Source organism: Leptonotus elevatus, chromosome 19, assembly GCF_054856555.1.
Source record: "Leptonotus elevatus isolate MCC_2025b chromosome 19, RoL_Lele_1.0, whole genome shotgun sequence".
In the NCBI taxonomy this organism is placed as follows: domain Eukaryota; kingdom Metazoa; phylum Chordata; class Actinopteri; order Syngnathiformes; family Syngnathidae; genus Leptonotus; species Leptonotus elevatus.
Window position 1 is genome coordinate 1,237,831 of NC_141257.1, and position 16,550 is coordinate 1,254,380.

Consider the following 16,550-nt stretch of genomic DNA (forward strand, 5'->3'; position numbering starts at 1 on the left):
GTATTTGAATAAATACAAAAAACTATTTAAAATATAAGGTTAGGACATATTACTTTTTTTTGTATTATTATTTTAAGGCAGCATATGTAGTTTTCTTTTAGATTTCTTTTTAAAACCGCACTAGGCACAAGTATTCTCTAGTGAAGTTCTGCCAGCCACCTGCTGGGGGCGCTGGACTTTGACGGAGCCGCTAAATTCGCCCACACCGGAAGTCGAGCACAACATCGCCGCAATGCTAGCGTCACATTAGCCTAGCTACGATTGCTCTCCCAGAGTAGCTTTAAACGCATTTAACCGCGACTATTATTTTGTGTTTAACGACATTCGCCACAAAATGTCGAGTAGGAAAAGGCCGAGGGAGAAAGACGAGCGACGCGAGCATAAACGACACAAATCGACGTCCAAGGAGGACGACGACGAGAAGCTTAAAAGTCAGATGAAGAGGCTTAACCAGCAAGTACAAAACCTCAAACACATCGAGACATTGTGAGTGTTAATAGTGTTTCTTGTATTTATACAAGCTTCGAACTGGGACTGGGCGATACTGCCTTAAAATGAAATTCAGTTCAAAACTAGTTGCATTTGTTTTTCGCTCCTGGGATTCCGCTTCATTTACCAGCAAGTGTTTTTCCGAGCTTCAACTGCCACAGATGTGACAAAAATGCAGGAGTTAAAATGTATGGTAGCCATGCTGTCAGTGTAAGTAGTGCATGCCAGAAGAGGTTTGGAGCTATGAAAACCCTAAATCCATTAAAAAACAAAGTCTTGACAATTAAACTGGAATTAATCAATAAAAACGTGTAATTGCCCAGCCCTACTTAAGCATGAATTGAATTTGCAAAGTAACTAAGCAGTTGATTAACATGTCTCCTCTTTCTCCAGCTATGAAAAACCTCCACCTGGATACATTAAGGTAACGTCCCAGTAATGTTTCACCGTATTTGGCCCGGTCTTGATAAGAAGTGACTTTAAAAGACCATTAACTTTGATTGACAGGAGCACGAGGAGAAACCCGAGGACTGCATTCCCGCCGAACCCGGAAATGAGAGCGCGCGCAGCTTCCTGGCCAACGCGCCCACCAGGGGCCTGTGGATGCCGCTGGGCAAGGAGGTCAAGGTGATGCAGTGTAAGTGCAGGGGATTCATATCACACGCTGTTGTTGTAAATAATTCACATTACAGAAAAATGATTTTATGTACAAGTAGAAGGCCTTCAAAGATCTTTCTCTGCTGGCGATACAAAATACACATAATAGAAATGGCTAACCTATCTGAACCAATCAGATTTTAGATTGAATAATGGGGTGTGAGATTTGCAACGCATGCCATTAGTAGGACGAATTATATATATATTTAAAAAATGAAACAGCGGTTTGTTGGCACAAAACCTTAAGGCTTCTGCTCAAATGCAAGTCAGGAAAAGCCTACTAGAACATCAGAATTTCATTTGGGGTTAATCAGATGCATTTGAACGGGTGCCAGGCGTGTGCTGAGTTTGAATGTGATTGGTTCATTCTGAACACAGACACCTTTCCACTTCTAAAAGGGTGTGCTGACTTATGCAAGCACATAGCACTGCTGCGATGTAATGGCACGTTTGGCCATCTGCGACATGGCGGCCGCCCAGGAAAGCAAAACAAAACAAACGTACAGCTGGGATCTTCATTGTTCGCCAACTGTCACGCCGAAGTGCACCAAATGTCGACGCTGACTCATTTTCGCTCGCAAGCTCATCGGAGAGCCGCCAACTTTCTACGCCTTTCGAAATTTGAGCGTTTCGAGCTGGCCTGAAAATGGAGGTCAGTGTCAATGCCTTTTTGACATTTGCGTGCTCTTTCCCTGCCAATAGTGGGGGTCCACTTCCAATTGAAAATAAAATGTATTAATATAACATATTATAATATTACAACTTATTTTATAATAATAAAACAAGTATTTAAAATAATTATAATTAGCAGACGGCATTCGGTGTCATTGATCCTCTTTGGAGTAAATGAAAGATCAATTCATAGATAGGTTTGTATTTTAATAATAATTTGGTGTAATGAACCAGGGTTATGATGGAGTTCTACTTATTTTTATTCGTTTATTAATTCGTTGTAACTTTTATTGTTTTAATTTAGCTTCTTTATTTTGTTTTCTTTTTTCTTTTTTTTTACTTCTTACAAACTTCTGTTTGGATGTACAGCAATAATGAAATAAATTGATTAAAAAAATTAGACATTTTGTTAACATACTTTTTTTTTCCAATTTTACTTTATTTCATTAGTTTTGGTGAACTGTAATAAGTTGTTCTGAGCTCCTGTTTCCAATCTTGTAGCGAGTAGAATGATTATTCATATTCCATTTTTAAAAAATGTGCCACTTTTAAAAACCACTCTGAAAAGATGTGATTAATCAATCAATTGACAAACTGATTCGTCGTCGCTGATGGTTTATTTATGTATTTTTTTCCCCGTGCGGCAGGCTGGAGGTGCAAACGCTACGGCCATCGCACAGGAGATCGCGAGTGTCCGTTTTTCATCAAAGGCAACCAGAAACTGGAGCAGTTCCGCGTGGTAAGTGCACGTGTGCTAAAAAAAAAAAAAAAAAAAACCGCATGTCGGCTTCTCTTGTCTAATGTAACCTAATGGGACAATGGAGCACTCACCCCCTACAGTCATTACCATAAATGCAACTCGTCCCCTTTTTTTTTATTTTTTTACTCCAAACGGAAAACCGCTGAGTGGCGGCAAAAAGAAAAAAAGAGCAAAAATGGTGGTAAAAGCGTCCGTCTTAAGAGGCCATTTCCCGACTGCTGTCTGTGGTCTCCGGGAGCGTCCATTTTGACAGCTTCCTGTTTGTCCGACAGGCCCACGAAGACCCCATGTACGACCTGATTCGGGAAAACGAAAGGAACGAGAAAGAAAGCAGGTACGTAAATGAGCGGCCATTCCGCGATTCGGTGGTCGCGGCATCAGCACACAGATGTGAGTTTGAATAAATTACAAAAAAGGTCATTGAAAGGTCACCTTTTTGAAGCCTCTTGTGTGTTGGCGCCAAGTCCAAGTCTCCTTTTGAAGTAGTCATTAACCTCATTTGTGGAAATGAAAAAGGCGCCCCTTGCTTTTTAATTGCTTCGGAGCAGGATTAGCCACATTTTTCCATAAATTGATTTTGTGGTGCTTATTCAATTGAGTCAACATGCTGAATTATTGCCGTCAGTGGAAAATGCACACATATTAATGATCACTCTGTTAAAACGTGTTTTCTGGTGACGGTTTTCTACTCGTATGGTTACATAATTCCCGCTGAGTGATTCTTTTTTTTTTACACGGTGTCAGCGGATCTTGGATTTTTTTTTAATTAAGGCCTTCATTATCTTCAAAATGACTCGCAGCCCGTAAAACTGCCATTGCACATAATAAACGTTGCTATGTTTACTTTGGAAAGGCTGTAAATAATTAGTACTTTTTCCATCTTGCTTTTGAGTGTATCAAAAACAATATGCCTCGATATTAAAATATTGTGATATATTAGTGAGGTAAAACTCTCGTGGTCGCATGAATTGCATTTAGCACAAGCAACACAGTCGACACCCTTCTTCTTTTTTTCCTGCCTGTCATTTTTCTTGGCCTGTTGGTCTTGTGCCACACTCCCTCGACTTTGGGGTAAATGCAAAGTACAGCTTCAGTTGCCATGACGAAGCGACAGACTATAGATTTTCCTTTAAGACCTTGTAAAGCGAATTCAGGAATACATATTTGAAGGTAACTGCACATTAGTGGAGCTACATTGAATTGTTTTTCACTATTTCAGTTTTCTTAATTTTTTTCCTTTTTTTTGCTTGAGCGCCTTTATTTGCATAAGCAGTTGCAACATGCAGTTAATTATCTTAGCTTAGCTAGTAGCTATGCTTCCACCCTAAAAATGAAACTTCAGCTGTGCGGCCACCTTAGAGTGCCTCGTTGTCAGCCGTAAGTGCGCGCACATTACAGAGAGAAGGCATAAACGGCAAGTGAAAAAAAATTTTGGGCCGGCCAGCCAGTGTTTACACAGGCTTTGTGCTGGCGTGAGAGCTTTAGAGTGCCTCGTTGTCACGACCGGATGCTTTTGCAGATATCTTCCAGACTCCAAATATGTAGTCATGTGTTAGCATAAAAAAGTAGCGTCTATGCAAGACAAAGCATCATTCTTAATTAATTTTTTAATCCAAATTTGGCAGGGTTGTCAAGTCATTCAAACCCCAAAATGTATAATTAAGTTTTTTTTTATATTTTGTCCTGCACTCCCAAAATTGTATTTATATTTTTGTTATGTTTTTTTTTATGCTAGAGCATAAAAAAGGCATTGATACAGCTTCTGACATGAAGAGGTGGCTTAAAGTTATTACAAAGTTGGCCAGCAGGTGGCAGCAGAGTATAAGAGATCAACCAGGACCGTGTCGCAAAAAGCTCTTTACAGATACAAACGTACTTTTTTTTCTTGATGAAAGAAGAGACTCTAGTCTTTCTTTTTGTAGTTTCCATGTTTTTATAGCTATAGAACAGAATATTCTGTGGGCCTTGCAAAATCGGTCAAAATCCTCTCAAACAGCCGGGAGCGAAGGGGGTTGCTTCAGTCAAAATGGCTGCCAGTGAATGAGTTAACAACTGTTCTATGTGGTGTGCCAAAATTACGAGACATACAGTATTTTTTCACCGAGGCTTATAATTAGCTAACACACTAGCCTAAAACATTAGCACAAGAAATTTATTTTCAATGTGGACATACTTTTGTTTCGTTGCTTTTGTGGCCTGAATGTTGTCCCCTATTCTCGTCGTCGTTGTTCCAGTAAAACCGTTTCCTCGAACACATTTTGCCACCTTTTATTTTGCAAGTTAAGCAGTCTCGAGGTTATGTTGACACTAGCACGCTAGCCACAAGACAGCCAATAAAACGCAAGAGATTCCATCTCTGATTTGTGTTCATCTTCCACTTAGCGGTTGGAAGGCGTCTCATGCTCATAAATCAGCACGCGTCCGCGAGACCCAAACTTTTTTTCAAGAGCGAGCGAGCGAGTGGCGTCCACAGCTGCTGCTCGGACAAAGGAAGTGTCGCCGATGTTGATTGTCTGACCCGGCCTCCTCTCCAGGATCCAGCAGCTGCAGCAGCTTCTGCGGGACACCACGTCATCCTCCTCGTCCTCCGACTCGGACGGCGGGAAGAAGAGGAAGAAAAAGAAGAAGGAGAAAAAGAAGAAGAAGAAGAAGCAGCGGAAGAAGAAGCAGCAGAAGCACGAGTCGTCGTCGTCCTCCGAGTCGGATTGATTGGCGTCAAGAAATGCAAGCTTAAGTCATCTCCCTCCTGCAGGTGATGACTCTCCCTTCTGTTGGGCAAGATGACTTTTTTTTTTTTTTTTTTTTTTTTTTTTCTTCTCCGATGTTTACGTCGTTTTTTGTATCCATGCCATCTTTGGTTTCTGTGAAAACACTCTGTTGACTGCGGAGTGCGCAACGGAAACCGCGCTTCGTAAGTCAACCCTCAGCACGCCAATGCGCAGCATACTTGGGATGGTTTGAGGTTTGGGGGTTGTTTGCTCTCGGAAAAAAAAATAATAATCCACTCGGCGGGTGAGAAATGTCCTGAGAATAAAGACAACTTTTTTTTTTCCCCCACGCCGTGCTTGAACTCCCAACTCCTAAAGAAGTGATGAAGAACTTGCTGTGGTTTGAACCCACTTTTCATACTTGGAGTGTTGTGTTTGCCATCGTGTCATCATCTGTCATCGAGTAGTCATTTGGAGCCATTTTTTCATTTCAAATGATCCAAATCGTCTGATTTCAGCGTATCAGCAGATTTATGTCATCCTTCTTGAAAGAAGACCGCTAATCTTCTGTTTTATCAAAATAAGACATTTTCAAACACCTGTTTTTACTTTGTAAAGCAATCACCGAACCGGTAACATCATCCCCCCCCCCCTTTTTTTAAATCACTCTGCGAATACGAAATAAACACCAATCACTAGTAAAAAAAAAAAAAGCTTTTGTAATACACTTAAATGCACAATTAAAATTAATCCGATTAGTCGATTACCCCATTCACTGGCAGCCATTTTGACTGAAGCAACCCCCTTCGCTCCCGGCTGTTGGACTGATTTTGCAAGGCCCACACAATATTGAGTATTTTCTTTCATCAGAAAAAAAAAATATTTCTATCTGTTTGTTTTGCAGCAATTAGCATTAGAATATAGCTAAGTTTCATCATTATTCACAAATCTGTTAAAAACACTGGGGAAATGAGCTTGTTGCAACATGGCTGATCTCTTATACTCTGCTGCCACCTGCTGGTCGTTTTTTGTAATAACTACCATTGGTTTAAGCAATGGTCAGAGGCTGCATCAAAGCCAAAAAACAAAACATAAAAAACATATAAATACGTTTTTGGGAGCAAATGAGTTAATTGATTCTAAAAATATTCGACAGTGAGAGCACTAATCAGGACATTTTTTACCGAAGCGTTCGGTCTTCTTCAGTCAGATGGAGACCAAACGGCATGTAGACGTTAATCTAGCTCTTGACTGCGTGGAAAAATGGACGTCACCTTGGCGACGGGAAGCGTCCGGATCCGAGTGAAGGATTTCCACGCACTGGAACTAATAAAGCTGCCGTCTTGTTCCCTCGCAGCTGTGTTGGGCGTAGCGATTCGCTGCCTTTGACATAAATTCAAATGCGGCCCGGATAGAAGGATTACTGTTGCCGGCGCTGGCCTCCAGTCAGAAAACATAGCCGCCATTTATAAGCGCCGACACCTCTGACGGAAGACGCGCTTTAGCACTGATTAGCTTCCATTGCTATGATATTGCTTGAAGCGCTCTATAACGTTTCCTAAGTCTTAAACCTTCCCGCTGGCAAACGCCATCGACGTAATCCAGTGTTTTTCCGTCTGATGCTTTGATATGAACATTTAGCAAACTACTGTACACAAATTCGATAAAACCTCCAGAGGACGCTGCTCAAGATCTGAATTGTCTTAATAAGTTCACCAGGCTTGTCATAAAGACACATAAAAATGTCAGCTTGCATTATCGATCAGATCGTTTTTTTTGTTTTTGTTCCCCGCTGAGTAATGTTGCACGTTAATGCCATCATTTGAGAAAGCCAAAAAGTTCCACACAATTGATTTAATGATGAAATCTCTGCCTGGGCGCCACCTGCTGGATCTGGTGGGGCACTGCCCCACTCGCCCCGTCACAGAATCAGTAAAACAAATACGTTTGTTCATGAATTCAAAATGCGTCATTTACCAAAGAGATCAAATGCGATGATCGCATGCAACGTGAGAATCGCGCGGGAGACGCCAGAGAGCGTTCAATGGCGATGAATTATTAAAAACATGGCTCCCGGCCCACCCACAACGCTCCAAGCTTTTCTTTGGCGTTGGCCCTCACTTCATTTGCCGTATCGTCTCCCTCGCTATACAATATATAATAGAATACAAATATCTTTTGATTGAATGCACGTTCGAGATGTTGCAAAAAATGTCATGGAACTGCTCTCAGCATGACAAAACAATGGTAATAAAGTTTTTTTTGTGTTAAAATGTTTTCTTTGAATCTGTGAATTTTTATGAGCAAAATTCTGGCACATGCAGGAGGTGAGTATCACAAATGGATACATGACTTTGTTGACATGGCTACAATTTTGATGTAATGCAATTTAATATAAAATAATACAATTTAAAAAACACACAGCTGTAGAGTCTCGTTTATTATCATGACGTGTAGATATTCGATTTACAATTACATGATACCATGTAATAAAATTAATAATTATTTGAATATTATTCAAATGTTTTTAAAGTATTGATAGTCATGCAATTAAAATGTCATTAATGTAAATGTTTAAATGAATATTGATTTTTGATCATGCCATGAAATAAACTAGCTAAACAAATAATTGAAATGTTTAAACATTTGAGTAAATATATATATATATTTTTTGAGTACTTCAGTGAGGATGCGCTGCAGTAAAAAAAAAAAAAAAAAAGATAGTGTAATGCAGTCAAATCCTACATGACTGCAATGTCTCCAAATGTATAAGATTTCACATGAAATGAGCATAAAATAGTGAGTCTGCTTCCAAATGAAAACCCATATTGTTAGCACTTCACAATAGACACCTGTGACGTTTTCACACCAACCATAATTGCAACAACAGCTTTGCTGCATGTGCTTGTCTTGTCAGGGCTTCTGCTTCGCGCTTGCCGTGACGGCGGCGACCTGCAGGGGGCGGAAGAGACGAGGAAGTGCCCGCATCCACACGCACACACACGCACACACACAGGAAGAGAGCAAAAGAGAGAGAGAGTGACACACACGCAGGCAGTCGGTCGCACACAGCAACTCCAGTTGGTGAAGTGTCGTCGCTGCAGCAGGTACGTCAAGGCTTTTTCTCTTTCGTCTCAGCGTTTCGCGTGTGAAAGTGTCTTCCTTTGTCGCCGAACGTCGTTGCGCAATGGCGAGTTTTGCGCGTGCACGTGCATTGCAGATTCCCAGCGCTTTCGTGGACGCGCGTCGACGCGTGCGTTTTTGTGTGCGACTTTTCCGCGTGACGTTCGAACGAAATGCTCCGTGGAAGTTGCGTGTTTGTGTTCGTGCGTGAATGCTGCAGTGTGTGTGTTGGCGATTGCCTCTGCGCAAATGAAAGAGATGCGTAATGGTGTGTGGACACATACACACACCCCCCCCCCCAAGCAAACCCATACACACCACCGTGCTCGTCATGCCGCGTGGACTTTCTCGTCATCTTGTTACTACGATTTTTTTTTTCTAATAATTTATCCACCTTTTTAAAATGAGGGTATGCCCACGTGGATATGTGTCATATGATACGAATGAGAGGTGAACTCAAAGTTTGTAATGCGTCAGAGTTACTCAAAAATGGTGACCCCCCCCCCCCCCTTCGAAAAAAGAAGAAAAAAAACAGACACGCAGGTGTTTGAGTGGAATCAAACGCATCCATTTGGAACTTTAAGCAAAAGGAAGCAGAATGTGTCACTTGCTGTTAAATTAAGAATATTCACTCCCACGATGTGTTTTGCAACGCTGAAGACGTTAACAAATATTTTTTCAACGATATTTGAACATGTAATTAAACATTTATAGGCCGTCAAGTGCCGCCGCTGTAGGTGGCGGTATACACCGTTGAGATGTGATACACCAGTAATTAAAAAAAAGAAAGAAGAAGAGCAGGAAGCAACTGCGCCATGCGATGACGTGGTATGAGTTTGCTTTTGGAATTGTTGATCAACCGCAGCGTTTCTTTGCTATTTTCCATCTAAAATAGCATTTATATTAGCTTCTTTTAATTGCCCCCCCAAACATTTCTTACTTTATTGTCCGACGTTGCTCTGGGACTACAAACATACGTGTGACGTTATATCCGGTCATTCGGTTTCCATAGCCTAAATTAGCATTTTCCTGTTTTCGATTTGCTTCAAAATTCATCCCTTCCAAGCGTAAAAACTTTGTTTCCGAATTTTGGGCCCTTTTTCGAATTTCTGGCATTTCCATTCAGTTTTATTTTCGCATTTCTTGAAAAGTCGGATAAAAATGGGTGGATGGTAACCCAACTATTAAGGCAATTGTAGCCAATCAGAAGATTCAAGAAAGTCACGTTCTGAAAGCGTCTTAAACCCCCCCCCCCCCCAAACCACCCAAATTCTGTGTCAAAAATCAGCTCTGCTATTAGGCTAGCGTTGCGCGGAATGTTCACTGTGGAATTTTCACATTCTTCTCTGAGAAACCGCGGCAGCATCTGGTGTTGGCTCATTCAAAGTTGTCCTGTTGTGGTCCTTGAACGCGCTGTTGATTATCGTGGTTTTGGGAGTCGAACGGCGTCACATTCCGGCTAAATCAAGAGATGTAAGCGCCCGACGGCAGCGGCGAGCGGCTTTGAAGCCGAGGGGCTCGCATGTTTGCACGGAGTCTGCGGCGGAGCGCGACGCCACTTTTTGCCTGCAGAGCCGACGTCTGGCCGTAAAGGCCGAGAAACATCCATTTCGCACTCTTTGGTGAAATCCAAGCGCGCCTGTGTGCGCGCGTGTGTGGATTTAGCCGGTAGCCCGCCGTTTGAGCCAGAAGAAACATCCTCACTCCCCTGTTCTGCTCAGGGGAGCTGTACGTCAAAAGGGATGCACGCAGATTTATTAGCTGCACTGGAGTTCAATATTTTATTTGTTGGCCCTCCCAAGTAAACATTTGGGCTTACGGTTACACCGCAGTGAGCTAATAAAAACTGTAATGACTGAACTGGAGCAGCGCAGTAATGTGCATTCCAGGCCAGGTGATGGCAGTGTCACTTTGGAAAATGGTCTTTTTGATCGTTTCCCTTTCACGTTTAAAATCGATGTCGTGGTGTGGTTTTTGATTTGCCCAAAAACATTTTGGAGTTGAACATTTGTTCATCCAAAGCCGAATTAGGTTTTTGTTTTTAAACTGGGAAACTGTCTTCTTATCCACGTTTGAAATCTAAAAACAGTCTCTCTTTTTTATTGACAGTGTGAAGAATTGCTCTTATGTGACTTTTTGTCAGTGGTGCAGTTTCACTGTAACAAAGCACATCAAATCTGATTTGTTGTCTTGGCTACGGGCCACTTGGATGTCCTGAATCCAGTTACCGACTTGATTTACAAAAATAAGCGGGGGCGGGGGATGTGCCCCAATTTGAGACCTGTTTTCAAATGTTAGCATTGCAGCATTTTCAAGAGCAGCTTGAAGAGTGTCTTGTTTTGATTTTTGAAAAAAAAAAGGCTGCTGTTTTCATCTTTTAGACGAAACCCTATTAGAATCAAAACCTTAGAGGCCCATTTTCAAATGCTAGCATTTTTTGTTAGCATATATTTTAGCTGTTTGTTATGTAAACAAACGCAACACCGGATGCAAAAATTCACAGACTCATTTTAATGATAATCAATTTGAGATCCGTTTGAACATTTTAAGCATTTTCAATTCATTCACTGGCAGCGATTTCCACCGAAGCAACCCCCTTCGCTCCCGGCTGTTGTACTGGATTTTGACTGATTTCGCAAGGCCCACAGAATATTGAGTCTCTTGTTTCATCAGAAAAAAAAGTATATTTCTATCAGTTTCCGTTTTGCAGCAATTAGCATGAGAATATAGCTAAGTTTCATCATTATTCACAAATCTGTTTAAAACAGGAACATATCTTTTTTACAACATGGCCCTGGTTGGTCTCTTATACTCTGCTGCTACCTTCTGGCCGTTTTTGTAATAACTACCATTGCTTCAACCGTTCTTTGCAATCGAGCCTTCCGTATGCTCTCGCATAAAAAAAAAAACCCCCACATAAAATACGTCTTTGGGACACTTAAAACATTTAAAACAGAACGTTTTTGGGAGCAAACGTCTAACAAGAAATTCTTCCTTGCAAGCACTTGGTGCTACACTGCAGCCGTTTGACATATCGTGAATCATCATGTGTGCCAGAATGACAGAAGGGTCTTTGTTAAAACGTGACTTTCATTGACATTTCATGTATCATAAGTGCTATTCGCATTGTGACTTGGTGTCAAGAGTGGATACTCGTCGTACTGGTATCGCTCTTAAAATAAGTGGTATCGACCATCCCTACTTGCAGTCAGAGTAAATGAACAGTTGAGATGCCGTCTGCCACTTGAACATTTTCAAACGGCAATCGCAAATGCTGAAAACAACACGCTTCCTCAAAAACACTTGAAGCTAAAATGCTGCCGAATTGCCCCCCCCCCCCCCCGCCCTTCGCCCGTCTCCCCTCTCAGCTTGTTATCTTTTCTCATTAACTTCCTCTCTCACAATATCTGACTGTCATTCACTTTTTCGCCCCCCCCCCCCCCCTCCTTCTCTGGAGCAGCAGCCGCATCCCTCCGGTGTGTGTCAGCTTCCTCGCTCTGCGCGGCTTCCCGGCGGCGGCGGCGGCTACAGTATGTAAATTGTTTCCCCCTTGATGTCAGGCCAGCCTGCTATCTGTCCATCTTAATGAACCGCTTTCCCTCCCTCCCTCCCTCCCTCCCACCTCGCCGTCCTCCATCTCGCCCCGTGACTTTCAAGCAACAACTTTTGACAACATGCAAAACAAACAAAAAAAAAAAACTACAGTTTTGAACATAGCTGGCAGTTTGAGGTTGCGTTCATTTGCAGGCCGGCTTAATTGCTCCCAGTGGCGGCAAATGGAGCGACTATATGGGGCCGGGGGCGGGGCCCTAGGTAGGTCATCATGACAACTGATGCAAATTGGTGAGCTCGGATTTCAGGGAACAAAATGCATTAAGCGCGCTGTTTGCTAATGATCTGCGATAATGGAGTAGATGCACCATGGGAAAACATTTGCACAAAAAAAACAAAAAACACACCGACCCCCCAAAGACCACTCCCCTCGTAAGGATAAGCCAGCGTCGACGTCATCGGGGGCCCGGAATGACCCCAAAAAGTGATACGTCTCGCTGCGTTCCAGCTGTGCCGCTGCAGTGCTGGAAATGGGTAATGGGGGGGGGGGGGGGTGTTGATGGTGCTGGTGTCGCTCCCACTTCACGCCTGTTTGTGGTATTCAGCGTCACCCCGCTGAGACCTTTTTAGTGCTCTACTTGACTCGTGTAGTCATGCAGTGCAGTGGAGGGGTGGAGCAAGTTATGCAAAACGCAGACGCAGCTCAGATCATGAAAACGTCGACAGAAACTCATTTGATGCTGCAAACAAACATTAAAACTGCATTTTTTTTCAATTGGTTTTTGTTGAATATCTCTTGGTTTTCGTCTTCTTTTTTTTTTACAATTTTTTTCCTCAAATATTTACAAATTTTGTTTGATTTGCCATTGTGTTGTCTGATTGATTATAAATTGTAATTTTTCATATATTTTGTGTGTGTAATAGTTTTGTAATTATTTGTTTTTTTAATCCCCTTTTTTTCTTAAATCAATTTTTCATCTCATATTTTAGTCTATATATTATTTCATAATTGCTTTTGGCTCTGTTTTCCCGCTCCTCTTAGCTTATTCCACTGCCGCGCTTGATTATAAATTGTAATTTTTCATATATTTTGTGTGTGTAATAGTTTTGTAATTATTTGTTTTTTTAATCCCCTTTTTTTCTTAAATCAATTTTTCATCTCATATTTTAGTCTATATATTATTTCATAATTGCTTTTGGCTCTGTTTTCCCGCTCCTCTTAGCTTATTCCACTGCCGCGCTTGATTATAAATTGTAATTTTTCATATATTTTGTGTGTGTAATAGTTTTGTAATTATTTGTTTTTTTAATCCCCTTTTTTTCTTAAATCTATTTTTCATCTCATATTTTAGTCTATATATTATTTCATAATTGCTTTTGGCTCTGTTTTCCCGCTCCTCTTAGCTTATTCCACTGCCGCGCTTGATTATAAATTGTAATTTTTCATATATTTTGTGTGTGTAATAGTTTTGTAATTATTTGTTTTTTTAATCCCCTTTTTTTCTTAAATTAATTTTTCATCTCATATTTTAGTCTACATATTATTTCATAATTGCTTTTGGCTCTGTTTTCCCGCTCCTCTTAGCTTATTCCACTGCCGCGCTTGATTATAAATTGTAATTTTTCATATATTTTGTGTGTGTAATAGTTTTGTAATTATTTGTTTTTTTAGTCCCCTTTTTTTCTTGAATCAATTTTTCATCTCATATTTTAGTCTATATATTATTTCATAATTGCTTTTGGCTCTGTTTTCCCGCTCCTCTTAGCTTATTCCACTGCCGCGCTTGATTATAAATTGTAATTTTTCATATATTTTGTGTGTGTAATATTTTTGTAAGTATTTGTTTTTTAATCCCCCTTTTTTTCTTAAATCTATTTTTCATCTCATATTTTAGTCTACATATTATTTCATAATTGCTTTTGGCTCTGTTTTCCCGCTCCTCTTAGCTTATTCCACTGCCGCGCTTGATTATAAATTGTAATTTTTCATATATTTTGTGTGTGTAATAGTTTTGTAATTATTTGTTTTTTTAATCCCCCTTTTTTCTTAAATCTATTTTTCATCTCATATTTTAGTCTATATATTATTTCATAATTGCTTTTGGCTCTGTTTTCCCGCTCCTCTTAGCTTATTCCACTGCCGCGCTTGATTATAAATTGTAATTTTTCATATATTTTGTGTGTGTAATAGTTTTGTAATTATTTGTTTTTTAGTCCCCTTTTTTTCTTAAATCAATTTTTCATCTCATATTTTAGTCTATATATTATTTCATAATTGCTTTTGGCTCTGTTTTCCCGCTCCTCTTAGCTTATTCCACTGCCGCGCTTGTTTTGGCAAAATGGTTGGAATAGTGGCACCGTGCTCCTTTTGCTCGATGCTTTTTCGACGTGTATATTTATCATCACCGCGGTCTGCTTTTAGCCGCTGGCCCTTGTCACGGTAATAACGTGTTTAGTTGCTCCTCCATTATGTTGTCTTGGAGTGTGTGTCATAACTGCATGACTGCATGAGGAAGTGTTAAACGCATCTTTTTTTGATCGAGACTCCTCAGCAATTATGTATACCTGATCTAGTATTTCACCTAACGCCCCAAATAAACGTCTGCGTCACGTTCGGCTCGTGGGCTCAAAGTGATTTTATTAAATGTTCTCAAAGATGCCTTTACGTGAAAAGAGCGAGAAGCCGACAACGTTGCGCGTCAGGCCGAGCGGAGGCCACGCGTGAAGGTGATCCGTCAAGGTCGCCGGCGAGCCAGCGGGGGAAACCTCGGATTGAACGGCTTAATGGAGCCTCGGCCTTTTCACTGTCGGAATCAATCAACGGCACACAAGGACACCTTCGTAGACACGTCGTCGCTTTCTGAAATGATATTAGAAGTCAAGATCATTATTTTTTTTATTTCTACCCAGAAGGTTGTGCACCATTTGCACAGAAATGATAACGATGTTGTTTTCAAATGTTCTGAATCTTTGTTCTGGATGAAGTAACAAAATATAACACTACCTACAAATGTTAGCGTTTTCAGGCCAAAGGTACCGTAATGCCTTCCTGACGTCATTTCACAAAAAAAATTTTTTTTTCCCGTTGACTGTTGTCTGCTCGGTGTTTGTCATGTTTGTAAAAAAGTGAAGTGAAATCACGAGGAACGTCACATGCTGGTCACGTCTGTTGCCGGCCGGCCGGCCGTGGCGTGTTTTTTCCCCGATGTTCCCTCACTTTTTAACGCAAAGCCGCGCATCCCGTTTTCTATTTGCGGGGCCGAGCGCATCTGCGCAGCACCTGGTTCAGCCCCGCGTGTGAGAGCGCCAGGCTAGCGTAGCGTTAGCGTCGCCGTCGGCCCGCCTCTGTTGTTGTTTTGCTGTCCGCAGGGAAAGATGCACAGCTGCATGCCTCCCTCCCCGTGTGTTTTGAATTTTTGCATATGAGTCACGTCTCAATTTAGTGCTTGCATCCCAGAAGCGCAGGAAGTGCACAGGGGGCAGTTTCACATCGCCACCAAAAAAAAAAAAAATCAAGAAGTGAAATGGGGTGAAGGTTCCTCCCAGACATTTCATTAAGTACGGTACACATAATCAGATACAAGGCAAGGTTCGGAAGCGTCAGATTAACAGGTCTTGGGAAAATGCAACCAAATCAGTAACACAGCATTAAAAAAAATTTAATGTAACAATTCTGAAGCAAAAAATAAACAACATAAACATTGTTTGTTTAGATTTTTTTTTTTATGTGTTTAAAATAGTTTGAACTCAAATAAACAATGTCATAAATATTTTCCAAAAATACTTATGAATGTAGAAACACTATTTTACCATTTTCTAAATATTTATATAATCATTTATTTACAAAGGAACAAATAAAAAATGTAATAAAATATTGAAAAATCAATAACACTAAAAAGTATATTTTTTAAATGTGTAAAAAAAGAAGAAGTTCTAGTTAAAATAAACCAAGTCAACAACTACAAACTTAAATTCAAAATTATATTTTTTTATTTATGACAAAATGTAAACCAAAATACAGTAAATAACTAAGTGTGTTGATTTATTAATTTCAGTAGGGTGTGTCTACCCTAAAAAGGGGCGTGGTCTTTGCGGGAAGTGTCTTGAAGTTGCCACTGTTCTTAAATTAGCGCACACACGACAAGAATTGTAATTTAAAGATGCCACAAATTGTACGCTTTGGGGGGAGCGGCCGCGTTCCCACCGGCGCTGTCGTAAGCTCCCTAAATTGTCCCGGAACGCTTTTTGCCTGTCGGTGCGCAGCCATTGGCTGGCGACCGAAACAGGGCGTATCCCACCTCCGGTCGGCCCCAGCTCAACTTTGACCTTTGTGAAGATGTCACGGGCATGTCCGTGCGTGTGCAGTTGGTACGTGGCGTGCTGGGGTGTATGACATCATCGGCATGACATCATACACACAGCAACCAAAGACGCCTTAAGGAATCGCTTCCTTTATTATGAGTGTCTAAATGTGTGTGTGTGTGTGTGTGTGTGTGTGTGTCTCTCTGTCTTTGCGCGTGTGCGTGTGCATCCAGTTAACCCACAAAGAGACGAAAAAGAACTCCTCGGAGTCCCACGCTCCGTAAATA

The 16,550-nt window shown here is 41.0% G+C and overlaps 2 protein-coding genes across 6 annotated transcripts in view; both read left to right on the forward strand.

Annotated features, from left to right (window-relative positions):
• The first annotated feature begins 212 nt into the window (after positions 1-212).
• Positions 213-8,340, forward strand: rp9 (RP9 pre-mRNA splicing factor). Of its 2 annotated transcripts, XM_086062242.1 has the most exons (7): positions 213-486; positions 883-913; positions 997-1,126; positions 2,466-2,557; positions 2,851-2,912; positions 5,113-5,330; positions 8,204-8,340. In XM_086062242.1, the coding sequence occupies exons 1-6, from the start codon at positions 335-337 to the stop codon at positions 5,285-5,287; spliced, it is 642 nt and encodes a 213-aa protein (XP_085918368.1). In that variant the 5' UTR covers positions 213-334; the 3' UTR covers positions 5,288-5,330; positions 8,204-8,340. The 2 variants fall into 2 exon arrangements, with proteins under 2 accessions (XP_085918368.1, XP_085918367.1); XM_086062241.1 differs by lacking the exon at positions 8,204-8,340 and having other exon boundaries at positions 5,113-7,563.
• Positions 8,254-16,550, forward strand: part of elmo1 (engulfment and cell motility 1 (ced-12 homolog, C. elegans)) — a 40,894-nt gene continuing 32,597 nt past the window's right edge. For 2 of the 4 annotated variants that reach the window (XM_086062236.1, XM_086062238.1), the window contains exon 1: positions 8,254-8,393. The gene's annotated coding sequence lies outside the window, so the exon portion shown is untranslated. The remainder of the gene's footprint in view (positions 8,394-16,550) is intronic. The other 2 variants (XM_086062239.1, XM_086062240.1) reach the window with 1 other exon arrangement.

What these genes read in the sequence shown, in the direction of transcription:
- rp9 (XM_086062242.1), top strand. Translation starts at nt 335, where the DNA reads ATGTCGAGTAGGAAAAGGCCGAGGGAGAAAGACGAGCGACGCGAGCAT. An exon ending in CTCAAACACATCGAGACATT is followed by an intron (nt 487 to 882) that starts GTGAGTGTTAAT and finishes CTCTTTCTCCAG; the next exon opens with CTATGAAAAACCTCCACCTG. An exon ending in AGGAACGAGAAAGAAAGCAG is followed by an intron (nt 2,913 to 5,112) that starts GTACGTAAATGA and finishes CCTCCTCTCCAG; the next exon opens with GATCCAGCAGCTGCAGCAGC.